The following is a 16220-nucleotide window of genomic DNA, read 5'->3' on the forward strand; positions in this document are numbered from 1 at the left end:
CTCTTTCTGTCCTTAAATAAACAGTATCTTTCATAATTCCCTATTCAGACAGGAAATCTGAAAACAAATTAATAAATTTATAATATGCTTGTATAATATTACAATATGTGATTTTATATTTCCAGCCCACATATATTACTGTTTAATGACACATTTACTACACTTAATTAAATGACATAGAATACAATTTTGTTTCTTTTTTAATATACAAAGATGTTGGCTGCAACATTATTTGTGGTAGCATGTTTAATGGCTAAAATAGAGGCTTAATAACCTTACATTTGCTAGCCAGAATAGTGTTTGGCTATCACAAATATTTACAAAGATAATATAATAATGTTTTATCATAAAGAATACTTATGTATTTTCCAGCTTTTAGAAACGAGTAAATATTTTAAACTTTATTATGAAAAATTCAAAAGCACAGCAAAAGTCAGAAGGCTGAACACATGCACACCTAATATATATACTTAACAACCGTTAGTGTTTGCCTTTAATTTCTTTATACATGTATGTGTGTAAAATGTGTAACACACATGCACAAATATTTGGTGAAACGTTTTCAGGAAAGTTGTGGATATTATGAAACTCCACTTTAAATACAGAATCCAGTGACTATCCATGAATTGCATTTGACTATCATGTCTATTTAAATATTTTAACTACTATTTTATTCTCCCCATCCTTTTTTTTTTTTTTTTTTTTTTTTTGGCTGTGCAGAAGTTCCTAGGCTAACAATCGAACCAGCACCACAACAGCAACATAAGCCACTGAAGTGACAATGCTGGATCCTTAACCCACTGTACCAAAGGAGAACTCCCTTCCCTGCTTTTTTTCCAATTACTTTTTTTTCCTGAAACCAGGCCAGTTTTTTTATAGACCATTTCCATTCTTAATTTGTGTTTAATTCCTTAAGTATCATTTAACTTATTCCTTTCTTCCTATAAACTGAAGAAAAAGTTTACAGGCTGAATTAAATTCTCTTTTAAACATGTTTGGCCTCTACATGGTTGTACTTCATAAATGATTCTGTGACCTTCAAGTGCCTAGCTATTCTGTGTTGTACATTTTGTGGCATATAATATCAAACCACTATGACCCATGCAAAGCTTGATCATTTGGTTAAGACAGTAACTGCCATATCTCTGCATTATAAAGGTGCACTTTCAATATTATAATTAGCATAAGTGCACATGTACACACATGAGTGCACGTGAAATTTTAAGTAGGTCAGCAATGTGTATCAATCTTAAGTTTCTAGTCTTGATGTTGTACTTTAGTTATGTAAGAGGTTTCATTGGGGGAGGCTTGGGAGAGAGGATATGGAATCTCTCTGTGTTTTTCTTATGAATCTATAGTTACTTCAATATAAAAAGATTTAGGGTAATAATTATTATCAATTTTATTCCAATAAACTCAGTAATTATGTACATGATTGAGAGATATAGAGTCTAGCATATGGTATTATCAAAAATTATTTTAATATTAAATTTTATAGGAACTTCTGATCATTTGCTTTTGTTCCTTGCATTTGAGGTATGTATAAGAGAATGAATCAGTCTGATGGGGAATGTGTTAGTTAACTATTTCATAGCAGTTGCACCAAAGCATATTTTTTCTTTTCTTAACTCCAGCCATGGCCATGAGCAATCTTGTCCTCAAATTTTCCTTTTATTCCTCTTGACTTTTCAAAAAATCAGTGGCCTGAAATGGATAACCATAAGGATGTCTCTCTTAGGCTTAGGAATCCTTGCTGGCTCCTATCTCCTGCCCAGATGTACATAGCAACCCATGTACTGCTGCCTCCCTAACTCCAGTCTCCTGAGACCATTTAATGATTCTGGCTACTAAGGGTGAGCCCAGGGTAGAGTTGGGTGTGTCATTCTGCTTGAGAAGGGCTTACCACAGAATAGAAGGCCAACATTTCTTCTACCTTTTAAGCATTCAAACAGATTGCTTTCCCCCTTGTTATGCATATAGCTGCCAGGATTTGGGCTTTCTTCTATTATTATTACATATCTGATTTTGTTTTCTAAGAACCAAGTTAATTTTGAACACCAAGATCCCCCAGACATTCTCCAAGCTATATCCTAGGTCCTCAAAAACAGTATATGATTGCTTGTAAATAAATCTCTATTGTAGACATAAGTATGTTCCTATTTTTTCAATAGCTGATGAGTCCCTTGATTAGGATGCCATTTTAATAATTTTAGTTGGGGAATAGGTGAGGCTTTTTTGTGGAATGGATGTTTTAGTCAAAAACTAGTAGAAGAGCCTGTGAGGGACTGTGCAGGAGCCAGAGGCAAGGCTGTGTTTGAATCCAGATTCAGATGCAAACCAGTGGCTTTGAGTTGGCATTGTAGTCATCTCAGTGAAACGCAATGGCAGCTTGAGTAGGATGGTGACAGTGATGATGGTGAGAAAACAAGAGATTTAGGATGTTATCTTAGAGGTGGGGAAAACTAGAGGAAGCCTGAAGTGGTACTACAGGAAAGGGCTGAGAGAATCATAGACGCTTCTGGTAATATTCATGTTGAGACATATAAGACATTCATAGGTATACATCAAGGTGCTTGTTAAACAAATAATCTTACATGTTAGAAGAGACATAAAAGTAGATCAGTTGTACTAATTGTTTTTTTAAAGGCCTGTAAATAGCATCCTGTACTGCAAGTAGATCAATAACATCATCTTCATATGCAGAGAGCAGGGAAGATGCTTTTTCCGTAGAGTGGTCAGCAAATAACATGCAGGTTATAAGCCGGAATTTTAAAGGGAATGGAAGAAAAGCATACTGAATTTCTCTTGTATGTTACTGCTTCATAGTGTATATCATGAACTTGTTATCTTTGTGAACAAAATGGTCTGTCTGGCCCCATCCTACATGGAAAGAAAAACCTTGTCTTGAAATGTCTGTGAAGTGAAATATTGGTATTTAAGTAGGAATTCCTATTTGGTTATTTTTAGGCACAATGGTTTTTTCATACGTTGACTTTGAAAATGTGCCAGCTGTGATTATTTTTAGTGTATCCTATTCCTGTACACCCTTTTCTATAAGAGTTCTAGTCAAAAAGAGGTCACAGGCAAGATACAAATAATAAATCTATGGCTCTGTAGAGGTGATTCTGCATTCTTTCCCTTTATATTAAAGGCTAAAACAAAACCTACATTGTGTGGAAAGGTGAAAACATTATTTTTGTCTGTACATAGATCAAAGGCCTTTATATATCACACCCTTCTAGAAAAATGTATACTAATCCTTTGTCTACTCAACTACAACTTTTTGTGGTCTTGTGACTCTAGCATTTGGCTTCTGAAGAAAAAAAAATCACTTTTACTTTGCCTTTTCCTCCTTTTGCTTTCTTTCAAGCAATAATTAGTGAGCTTCTACTAACATGAAAAGCATTTTTCTCAAAATGAGCAAGCCATAAGCAATAAAAAAAAAGACCTGTTTGCCATCATTGAGCTTATATTCTAGTGGAGAAAGAATGAACAATGTATTAAGTTCAATGGAGGTGAACATAATCAATGATGAAAAAGCAGAGGAAGGGGAAGAGTGAAAGCAAGTGTGCATGGGAGGAGTGAGGGGTTTCAGTTTTAGATAGGGTGGTCAGAGAAGTTACCACTTGGAAGGAAAATTTACATCGAGACCTCAGTATCATTTTAAACATCCTCTCTCTGCAAATTAGTCACAGGTTCTGTTTTGAAATGGCAATCTGCAGTGACTATGGTATGAGTTTACATCTGCTGTGACAGAATACATGCTAAATTATTCCATTGCATCTTCTAACAGAGAAGTTGTGGATAAATGAATAGAGTCAAAACTTTAACATCTACAATTTATTTGACTCTCTGCCAAGGTTACTGTCATGAGAAATAGACAGTACCACATTACTGGATTTCAATCTGCATCAATTGCACCTTTGTTTCCACATTACCTTGAGAACTTTTGCAAATTGACAGCTTATCTTCAGGCAGAACTGTCATTCCTTCCTTCATTAGTGGAATGTTGGGGTTATGTTCCTATTTTCAGACTGCAGCCTGTTTGTCCCATTGGCCTTGTCTAAGAATGTGGAGAGATACTATCAATTTGAAAAAAATTGAAATAAAATCTAGGCTTTTTATGTGGTTTCTTCCTAGTCTTCAATTTAGGGAGCGTTCTTAATTGTTCCATAGATAATCATGGTCAGTTATTTCTTTGTCAGAATCCAGTAAGATTTTAGCACTTTAAATTTATTTTAAGATATATATTACAATAATTTTAAAATATTTTATGTGGAGTTTGGAATGACTTTAATTAACACTTGGTTAAAAATCCCTGTTGCAGCTAGCTAGAACAAAATGCTCTTTTTCTTTTAAATTTTCAGAATATCATCCTCTGACAAATTATTGGCAAAACCCTAAATCTTCATGCCCATATATATTTTCTTAGATCAATCTTTTCATGAAATAACTTTGTATTTTAAAATCAGCTTAATGTTATCTCCTGCCTGTGTATCAAAATGTTCATTAGTTCAGGCTACCTGGTAATATGACATCAGTAACATAAAGAAATATTTTTGGAAAGAGAGGCATGGATAGAGCCAAAATATAAGTAAAATTTGAAGAAGAAATAAAGAACAAGACAAAAACTGTAAATAGAACTACAAATGGAAAAAATAGGATAACTAGTTTCAATATAGTTTTAACAACAGCTAAAAATTTTAATGCTACTATGTGCCAGATCCTTAGAAAGTCCTTTATGTTTAATATAGTAATCATACTATGAGTCAGTTATTGGTAATAACTCAGTGACTACTAACTCAACCAAAGTGACAAAATTATTAAAGGACAGAGAAAGAATAAAATATGAACTCGGAGTCATTAATTGCTCTACTTCCTCCTTTATTTATAAATAGCAAAGTAAACACAGAAGACAGCTCATTATAACTAAAATAAAGTACAATTATTCAAAGTTTCTTAAGAAAATTTTTGTGTTTTGGATTGATTCAGATGAGAAAAAAACTCATTTTTAATATATTACCTGAAATCCAAGAATTATTAGTAGATTGTATGTGTGTGTATATGAATGAATATATGAATAATTGAAAAAGCCTAGAAAATCTAGTCAGGATAACCTATTCTTAGCCAAAAGCTCAGGAATGCTGTATAATAAATCACTTGCTAATATCTAAGTTGGGAGAATAGAGCAGACAAGAATTGAAATGGAAGTGTTTTTGCAATATGCACTTATCCAAATGTTATAAATACATAACTTCCATGTGAAATTCTTCTTATAAATACTGAAATAATGTGAAATACAAATTTAATTCATTGAAAATTAGTTTTTAAAATATACCTGTTTTTTCTAGTATTAAAGTACTTTGGATAGTTTCTACATTTGTTTTAAAATTTTCTATAGAAAACAATTTAATGGCATCAGATATATCTTTTAGGGGAAGATTTTTTGTACTCAGTAAGAATATATAGTGAAAAATATTATATGTAGGCTAATTATCATTTCAAAAATATTTATAAATACCTGATATGAGGCAAGTCATATATTTTATTCACTAGAGATGAGTAAACATTTAATATAAAATGGCTTGTATTATGATTGAAGTACAGGTTATTGTGAGAGCAAATAGGAGAGGCAATTGATGCAGATTGAAATCCAGATAACTTCGTTCATTTAAGATGATCATATAATTTATCATCCAAACCAGGGAACATTTAAAGGTGAAAGAGGACTCTACTTATAATTACAAGAGACAGTAGATGTAACCTGGGCATACCAGAAAGTACAGCTTCCCTATTTCATCACAAAACTTTAGGTGTGGGGATCTTAAAATGCAAAGATGCATATGTGTGCATATGCTGCTCATATTTTGTAAAGCTCACTTAATCCACAAATCTGGCAGGGACTTATCTGTGCTACCTCTGTTTTTCTGTCTAGAAAGCCCTGGAGATAATGTGAGATTACATGTTTTTACATTATCTTTTTAACCACAATATATGGATTAGGAATTGGGTAGTTTACTATAAGAAACTTTGTAGTCATTGTTGGCAAGTTGTTTAGCCGTTTCTTTGACGGGTTTGATGTAGGGCAGTGATAAAGGCACTAGCTTAGGTTTGAAAGCGTTAAAAACAGGGACAAGACAGTACCAGAGGACTCACATTTGTTGAGAGATGCTTCTGTTTGTTTTGCAGGACCAGTGGTTTTGGCGAGTGAGAAACAACAGGGTGATGGATGGCTACCCCATGCAAATTACTTACTTCTGGAGAGGCTTGCCTCCTAGTATCGATGCTGTTTATGAAAACAGTGATGGGAATTTTGTCTTCTTTAAAGGTAAGGCGTGTTCTGTCGAGTGAGGTCACATAGCTAATTCATCTTATAAAATGAACCACACATGTTCACTACAAATATAAATGAAGTCAACTCAAAGATAATTTTTAATTCTCTAATTTATATTTTCTCAAATGGTGTTCTTATTTGTAAGTCAAATTTAGGAGGCAATGTGATTTCTTGGAATATTTTCATTTGTCCTAAAAGCATTGGAAAATAAATATGCAAATGAATGAATGAGTGAAATGTTGCTTTTCTATTAACTAAGGGGTTTTTTTTAAGACTATTTGGAGTTGCTTGCTATTTTTATGCAATGAAATTTATAATTTATTTCACTTATTTTCATGTGTAATCTCTTAAACTTTACTTGATTTAGTCAGTTTACAGTAAATAGTTTTCAGTAAACTAAGAAATTGCTCATAAAGGAAAGGAAATTTATGAGAGAATACTCATCCAATCATCTTATCCAATAAAATTTATTGTTTATTATTTATCTTAGTGAGGAATATTAATTGCACAAATACTCATTACAGGCATGCAAAGTGAGATTACCTGGTAAAGTAAACTTAAGTCAAGCAACTGGTACTTCATCTTCGAAACTTGCTGATAATCAAAACAATAAATCTTAGTCCCCGGGGGTGGGGGTGGGAAACACAGGAAAAAGAGTGACTGGGTTGGAGGATTGAGAGAATTATCAGAACATCTTTGAACTGATCTAAGGAGAACTAGAGTGCAGAATGTACATGATTGAATGGATTATTCAAAGTCTAAAGTACTATTGAATAAGCTTAATAAATAGGATGGAGGTTAAGAGAAAAGAAAAGGGATTTTAACCAAATAAAAGGAATTATTCTCAGGATCCAACTAGAAGAATTCATAGTAGTGATGAGGGTAATGAAAACAGGGTTTGAGAAATACTTGTGATACTTAAAGTGAGTTCCAAACCACTTACATAAAATGAAAGCGTATATTCATAATTTATCTTTATAGATTGTAACCTGAGAAAGAGTGGGTATAGCACATTAATTAAAAGAATGTCATAGTCCTACAGTCATATTGCCAATTTTAAGCACTTAGCTGTATGGTTACTCAATTCTCTTTGCCTCAGTTTTTTCATCTAAGAAATGAGGTTAGTAATATTCCCCATCTCAGAATTAGTTTGTGGACTAAGTTAATGACTACATGTGATGTACTTGGTATACTTAAGCCCTTAATAAATGCCAACTATTGCTGCTACTGGTGTGATTACTATCAATATTATTGCCTTCCTGCCATCTATAATAAGTGTGTAAAAGAAGTGGACATGTACTATACCACTGTGGACAAAGAAAGGATACATCTAATGGTTCTAAATCTTGGGCGCATGATATTTGGAGAGAAATTACCCACCCTTACCCTCTTCTTTGGTCTTATGCACAGTTGCAAGAGAGAAAAGGGAAGAATAAGCCCTGGGTAGCCTATGGCTTGAGGGCTGTCCCAGGAGGCCCTGTCTCAATGGTGCTCTCTGACAAAACTGCCTGAGGAGAAACTGCCACAGAAGTAAATCAGTGTTCCCACAGTTCTTTATTGCCTCAAGGCCTTCTCACTTTTATTCACTTTGCCTCTTGTCACTCACTCACTCTGGAATGGCTAGCTCCTTTTCATCTTTCAACAGCCAGCATAAAAGGGAGTTCGCAGAATTCCCTCCCTGTCCACCCCATTTAAAGAGATACCTTTCAATGTGCACACAGCTCTTGAAAAAATTTGAAATTATCTACAGCATTTGAATGGACATTTCATGAGAGAGGGATTTTGTTTATATTTTCTTGCACACTACTGTATTTTCAGTTCTCAGAACAGTGTTGGGTACATAATACATGCTCAACAAGCACTTTAATAAAAGCAATATAATTGAATATTGATTTGGCTCAATATGGTATTTCTTATGATACTGATAATAGGAATAACTTTGTCTCTTGTCATATATTTATTAAACTTTTAGAATGTTGAGCTTATCAGTGTGTCTCCTGATATCTTGTCAGCATCAGAAAATGTCTAATCTTAGAATTTTGTCTCTCCAAAAACTCTGCTGTGGTGCATTCTTCCCCCAGCTTACTCCCCACATTATCTTCAAATAAACCTTCTCCAAACCCAGCTATGAACATGCAGCTCCCTTAATCCAAATATCATTGCTTATCCACAGGGAGCCAGAAGCTCTGGTTGTTTCCATAAGGCCACCCTTTTCCCTGGTTTCTATCTTATTTTTGTCAGAAGAGTTAAGAGTCCCAGAACCCTGGCTTTGGGTGACACACCACCCCCTTTCCCACCCTCATCACAACAATCACAAGCAAAATGACTGTCTCAGCTTGCCACCATCTCTTTATGGCCTTTATCACCTAAAGTTTAGATAATTAGATCATATCTCATCCCATGACCATCGTGTCCATCTTGTTCTATGGACTGTGAGAACGCCTCATCTCTATCAGTCTAATTTCCCCTGCCCTATTTAATTTTCTACATACCATCAGGCAAACCATATATTTCACTTATTTATTGCTCATCTCTATCCTTTTCACTAGACTCTTAGCTCATAAGATCATCTCTCTTGTTGCTGTTGTTTTATACTGTTATCTCCAATATCTTAAACCAGGAAGTTACGAAGTTTTTCTGTAATGACCTAATAGAAAATGTTTTAGGCTTTGAAGACCATACCATTTCTATTATATTTTATTTTATCTTTTTCAACCTTCAAAAATGTAAAAAATCTTCTTAGATCATGGGCTGTACAAAAAAACAGGTCATTTGTCCTAGTTAGCTGACCTCTGTTTTAAAAAAAAATGACTGGGATGTAGTAAACACTAAATAAATAATTATGGAATGAATAAAGAATAAAACTCAAGTTCTAATATGCGTCTGTATTCACAGCTCTATATAAGTTGGTCTCAGCCTCTATCAGTCATCCTGGACAATTGTTACCAATGAATTCAAGCATTACTCTTTTTCAAGTTGTTTTTATTTGGCTCTCTTTCCCTTTGTTTTCTTTCTCCTTATTTCTCCTTTATGATTTTCTCTTCTTCTAATCTGTACTATACAATAATACTTGTACATACCTAGCTTTGTCTTTTTTTCCTTCTACTTAACTGAACTCTAAGTTAAGATGTTGGTATATGAACTTATTTAATCATGTATTTCCTAAAGGTACTTAGTGTTAGCCTGGCTTTCAACTTGCATAGAATTTGAAGATGTGGATTTAAATGTTACTATAAATGAATGTTTATGAAGTATAAATAATGTCTTAATAATATAAAATAAGCCTAACATGTTATATTCAAATGAACTTTTGTAAATACCTTAAGAAGAATGAGAAGCTGCTAGATACAAATAAAATGTCATATTTTTGCATAATTTATATAACTTTTGAGCTTTGGGCAAAATTTATATGTGTGTATTTACCATATGCTGTGGGAGTTGTCAGTCCATAATTGTAAAAACTTATATAGCTTGCTCTCTACAGATGTGATCAGTTTTATATTCTTAAAAAGTTTATTGCTTTTTGATATGTAAAAGTGTAGTATAGCAATCTATAACAAGGGTGACCTCTGCTACCAGATTTATCCTTGCACGCAAACCCACCAAAAACTGGACAACGTATATAAAACAGAGATTTTCATGACACTAGACATCGAGAAATAAAGGCAGTGCATCCCAGGAGTTAAAAACAAAGAGAAGCCCAGAAATTGCTCCAGTTTTCTGGTTTGAAAGAATTTCCAGGCTGTGGCCCAAGGTACAGGAATCCAGGTGGAACTCAGACAGTTCTCTCAGTCAGACAGAGCTGAGAGTCAAGGGGGATCAAGGTGGCTACAGTTCACAGGACAAAGTAATGCAAAGGAAGGAGCTGCACAGTGTAAGAACCCAGAGTTTAGCAGAGGAAAACTCGAACGTATGGGAGAGAAAATTGGTCAGCATGTGTGTGTAAGGAAATGACTGAAGTCTGAAGAAAAAAAATCACATAGTAAGTATAAAAGGAACAGTGCCTGACACTCACATCAGACTAACAGTAATTGTTCCCCACCAGGCTGTCCATAGGTACCAGCTAGAGTACTGAGAAGGGTTTTTCTTCAGTAGTGGGGAATAATTATCATAGAAAGAGCACAGTTTCAGTCACACATAACAAATCTTAAAACACTTGAAGTGATCAAATTATTTCTAAGTAGCAATGATAGAACAGAGCTCAAGAATAATTATAAGGATATAAAAATATTTATATGTTTATAAACTCTAATCTATACCTTGTACCATACATAAAAATGAACTCTCAGTATTCCAAACCTAAAGAGATAACTATAAAACAACTAGAAAAAAATAGGATAAAAATATATGTGACTTTGGCTTAAGCAAAATTTTTTTATATTTGTTGCCCAAACTACAATTCATAAAAGAAAAATTGATAAATTGGACACCATAAAAATTTTTAAAATTTACACTTAAAAGACACTAAGAGAATAAAAAGATTACAAACCACATATATGATGAAGGATTTGTATCCAGAATAAGTAAAACTAAACTCTCAGGAAAAAGAAAACAAACAACTCAGTAATGAGCAAAGGATTTTGAATAGAAACTTCATTAAAGATGATATATGGATGCCAAAAGTGCACATGAAAAGATGCTAAACAGTGTTAGTCATTAGGCAAATGTAAAATAAAACCTCTGTGAGATGCATATTTGTTAGAAGGGCAAAATTTTGAAAAGACTGACCATGCCAAGTTGACAATTCCTTTAAAAGTTAAAAATAGAAATAACATTGCACTACAGTATTTTTCAAAGACAGATAAAAGCATTTCTGCAGGCAAAGACTACTACACAAGTATTCAAAGAAGACATATTTTTGATAACCAAAAACTAAAAACTATTCATATATTCTCAGAAGGCAAATGGATAAACAAAGCACACTATATACGTACAATGAAATACTACTTAGCAATAAAAAGGATGAACTGCTGATTTTGGTACATAGATGAAGCTCAAAATAATTACGCTGAGTGAAAAATTCAGAAAAAAAAAAAGTACATCAATACTGTTACATTCATGTAAAATTCTAGAAAGTGCAAACTCATCTATTATTACAGGAAGTATTGTTGCCTGAGGCCAGGAGAGATTGGGCAGTAGGGAATATAGACGGTCATGAGAAAATGTTTCAGGATGATGAACCTGATTCATTATCCTGATTATATAGATGCGTTGAGGACATATATATATTTGTCTTTTGTCCTTTTAGGCCCACACCCACAGCATATGGAGGTTCCCAGGCTAGGGGTCTAATTGGAGCTGTAGCCGCTGGCCTACACCAGAGACACAGTAATGTGGGATCCAAGCTGTGTCTGGGACCTACACCACAGCTCATGGCAATGGCAGATCCTCAACCCACCGAGCAAGGCCGGGGATCGAACCTGCAACCTCATGGTTCCCAGTCAAATTCGTTAACCACTCAGCCATGACGGGAGCTCCTATTCAGAGAATTTTAATATACATGTCAATATATTTTATATTGACCTAAGCGACCATATAAATCAAGGAGCCAAATATTTAATATTTGAAAATTTCCCCTGTATTTTACCTATACTTATTTATAATTAATCAAAATGTATGGTATGCTTTTATTATGGCTGTTTTAATTAATATTTTAAACTGCAGTATTTTCCCATCAGTAATGCTTGTGTATCTAAATGTTCCTCATATTCAAAAACTTCTGTCACATCTTTTTATTTATTATGTTTAAGTTTGCGTTCCCTGGGAAGCATAAAGGGAGCTAAACCTATGAAAGATAAAGAGGGAGAAGGCAGGACTGTCACAGAGGCTTTGGCAATCTCAATGAGGAACTCCAGAGCAAATATTGCCATTTAAAGTAGTCCCACATGGGGCAGAAATGGCCAGAATCTAGTACCTACTGTGCTCAGTCATTGCCTGGAATCTGCCCATGAAGAACATGGCCTGACCAAAGGCACTCAGCTGACTCCTTGGCCCACTACCAGATCCAAAGGCATTCGGCTAAATGGCCAGTTTTTTCTTCAAGGGAGATCTAAGCTACACACTTCAATGTCTTCCACATTTGTATAAGAATTCAAAATTCTCTAATTACTTGATAGTATTGTAGAACTGGGAAAAGTAAATGTTGGTAACAAAAAGTAACATGACCTCCAGAACTGGGCTTTTATTCATATTTTTTGAGTACAAACAGGAATCTAACATAAGGCACAAATGAACCTTTCCACAGAAAAGAAAATCATGGACCTGCAGAATAGACTTGTGGTTGCCAAGGGGGAGGGGAGGAGAATGGGGAGGCTGGGGAGCTTGGGGCTAATAGATACAAACTGTTGCCTTTGGAATGGATTAGCAATGAGATCCTGCTGTGTAGCACTGGAAACTCTTGTCTAGTCACTTATGATGGAGCATGATAACGTGAGAAAATAGAATGTATACATGTATGTGTAACTGGGTCACCATGCTGTACAATAGAAAAAAAATTGTATTGGGGAAATAACTATTAAAAAAATTTTTAAAAAAATTTTTAAAAAAATTTTTAAATAGAAATTAAAATTTAATCCAAATAATTGGCACTGACATTGATCAGCATTCGTAATCATTCATTATTGGCACTATTTATTTAAGTAGATACTATGCAAATTTGAACAGCGAAGTATTGTATTACATAAAAATAATAAGACCATTTGTTGGGTTCCTTGAGCCAAATACAGTGTGGCTATATTATACTTTTGATCTATCATTATTTCCAGAACTCTGAATGAGAAGAGTTAGTATTTTATTTATAAATTAGGAAAGGAAGCCTCAGATTTAGTGATTTGCCCAAAATCTCACATCTAATAATTGGTAGAGCAATCACCCCTTAGTTCTATTCTGATTCTAAAGTTAATACATTTTTATTATAGAATGTAATAATGAAAATATTAAATATGTCAATTAAAAAAAAATCCCTATAGTGTTCTCAAATAATATATCAGTGTTGAACAGTAATCGGCCAAATTAATGTAATTATTGGGTAATCCGAGTACAGGCTTATTTGATATGAAGAAAAGCCAGCCAATATGGAATTTATGTCCTAATCTTTTCTGTAAAATGCCACATAGTTAATACTTTTGGCTTTGCAGACCATTTGGTCTCTATCATAATTACTAAATTCTGTCATTGTAGAGTAAAAGCAGATTAGACAGTATTGGAATGAATTGGTATGTCTGTGTTCAGATAATATTTTTTTTCTGCAAAAACAGGCAGCAGCTGGTGTCTCTGGTTTACTGACCACTATTGTAATAGAAGATACAAAATATAAATGTATAAGTAGGGTTTTGTGTACTCTGAAGAGACAGAAATACAATTGATTTTTTAAAAATTATTGTTATAAAGAGTATCTAATTACTGAGGATACAATGAACAAGGCATATGCATAATACAGTGGATTAATTAATAAACACTTCCAATAATAAATGTGGAGTGATTAGTTGATAAAGGGGGAAGGAAGCAGGAAATCATCAGCGATTCTAAAAGTCAGACAGAATGTAAACATGTTATGTTTTGAAAGTCAATTTGAAATAGTAAGTTAAGCACTGAATTAAAAGACCTGAACTGTAGTACAAATCTATTAGCAATTGATTGTGTGATTTTAAGCACATCACTTTTTCGTCCTGTAAAATAAATGTGTTAGGCTGGATTTTCAAGAATTTTTCTGATCCAGTACATGTGAACAAGATAATGTACTCCTATTAGTAGCCGTGGCTCAATTCAAGGGTTTTAGGAAAGTCGTCACTAGTTGTCTTAGCCTCCAAGCTAGGCACTGTGCTCTTGATAAAAAGTCTTAAAAGTAATTAGACACTCTACTTTTTTTTTGTAGGAATAAATGTGTAATTTAAAAATTCCTTATGCTATCATTGGCTTAGTGTTTATTTCCTGAGCAGGTCCCTCAGTTCCACAAAATCAAGAGTCTAGTGTGTTTCCTTCATTGTTGTATCTACAGTTCCAAGTTCAATGACTGTCTGTCTATAATAAGCTTTTAACAAACAGACACTGAATGGATGGATGGATGGATAGATGATGGATGGACTGATGGATCGCTGGATGACTCTCACTGAAAAATTTTGGGATAAAAAAATAAATAAAATTATTGGAATCTATAAAGTCACCCCAAACTCCAAATATTCTTTGAGGTTATTCATTTTACTTATAAAGCTTCTCTGTCTTTAACTCAGACTTGTTGATATTTTCCTCTGTATTCTGCCAAGTACAATGTCAGAAACGACCAATTTTTTCCACTTGCTCCAAAAATCAACCTCGTATGAAATCCAGTCCTTCTTTCTGCCAAAGAGGCAATCTTTTATTAGAGAACCAGACTCTCTGATGGTAAAGTAGTTAAAAATTCACTTCACCTATTAAAAAAAAAAGTAGAATGTGAATTTCACATACTTACTCAAAATCTAAAAAATAGGAACAGTCATTTCAGTTTTGTCATGTGAAAAACCTTACCTAATTAAGATACAAAAGAGATTGTATAACTGTATTTCCTTAATAAGATTTAAATGTTTAACTCACAATGTTTGTTGTGTTATTTTCTTGAATCCTATGTCACAAATACCCATCAGGCAAAGTAGTTCTTTTTTTTTTTTTTTAATTGTTTTGTATGTAACTGCTGGCGTGTCATCATGCAAACTTATAGCAATTTTTTACTGCTTTGCTTTTTTTTTAATGGAATATAAATGCATTAAAATAAAACACCTTAGTGTTTCTTCCTAATAGGGAAAAAAAAAGCTAATTGAGATCTTCTATGCAAAGGCCTTGAGCATTAAAAGTGATGGGTAGATGCACTCTCCCTTTATTAATGGAAAACATTTGACCAGTAGTATTGAAAAGTATTTCCAAAACACATTAGAAGCCCTGCCCACTACAAAAAAAAAATAAAAGGAAAAGAAGAAAGAAAAAAAAAAAAAAGAAATATACTTTTATATAATACAAAAATTTCCTAGAAGAACTGCAAGACTTTTTTTTTCTCAAACATTGTCTTCTCCTAAGACATACTGGACAGCTTATAAACTGAATTTCTGTGAACATTTTCTCATGTTGCATGCACCAAGACATCCAGGTTTTCCATGAGCCTAGCAAAATCGAGAAGGAATGGAAAGAGTGTGAAGACATTTTTATAGAAAGCATGGAGTTTAGGAACTGCAAATGGAAGTATTCAAGAGCATACTAGTGTGCTTCTGCTTGAAAGAAAAGAGAATTGACTGAGTTGAGCTGGTGAAAGTTTACTCTACATAGCTAGTGTGGAAAGTACTGTAACTATATACCCTCTCCTAATTAAAGCTGAGATGGAAGGCATGGATATAGTAAGTTGTTGAGATATAGGCTATTGTAAACTTTTCTATTTTAAATGTCACAGAGATAGACTAAAATATAGAGCGAACTAGCAAACAGCTCTCTGGATTTTCCATCTCACTAACTCTGGTAAGGAAGTAACCTGGGCCTTTGGGATGTGGTATTTTCTTTATAAAAGTATTAAGATTAAACAATAGCTCAGGATTTCCTAACATACAGTTAAATATAAATACTTAAATGGTCCTCCAACACAGCCCTGGGGCCTTTAAATTTTCTCAGACTTGCTGATAGCTATAAAACACATTTCTCTTCCTCTGTCGCTAAGACTCAAGACTAAAGCCCACAATTATTTATGTAGCCTTTATTGTCTAAGTAGATTTTGAATTGTGTATTCAGTTATTTATGTATTATTAAACATGTTTTTTTGACTCTATCACAATTTGTTAAGTACCTGCTACTTCCCAGGCCTTATGTACAAGGTCCTGCAAGAAAACAGAATCAGATATGTTTGTCCTCAAGCTGTTCACAGCCTAGAATG

The 16220-nt window shown here is 33.8% G+C and overlaps 1 protein-coding gene across 1 annotated transcript in view; it reads left to right on the forward strand.

Annotated features, from left to right (window-relative positions):
- Nucleotides 1-16220, forward strand: part of MMP16 (matrix metallopeptidase 16) — a 311134-nt gene that overhangs the window by 258857 nt on the left and 36057 nt on the right. The window contains exon 7 of the mRNA XM_001926617.6: nt 6190-6328. Coding sequence (XP_001926652.1) covers nt 6190-6328 — 139 coding nt within the window. The remainder of the gene's footprint in view (nt 1-6189; nt 6329-16220) is intronic.

This window comes from Sus scrofa, chromosome 4, assembly GCF_000003025.6.
Source record: "Sus scrofa isolate TJ Tabasco breed Duroc chromosome 4, Sscrofa11.1, whole genome shotgun sequence".
Classification (NCBI taxonomy): Eukaryota; Metazoa; Chordata; class Mammalia; order Artiodactyla; family Suidae; genus Sus; species Sus scrofa.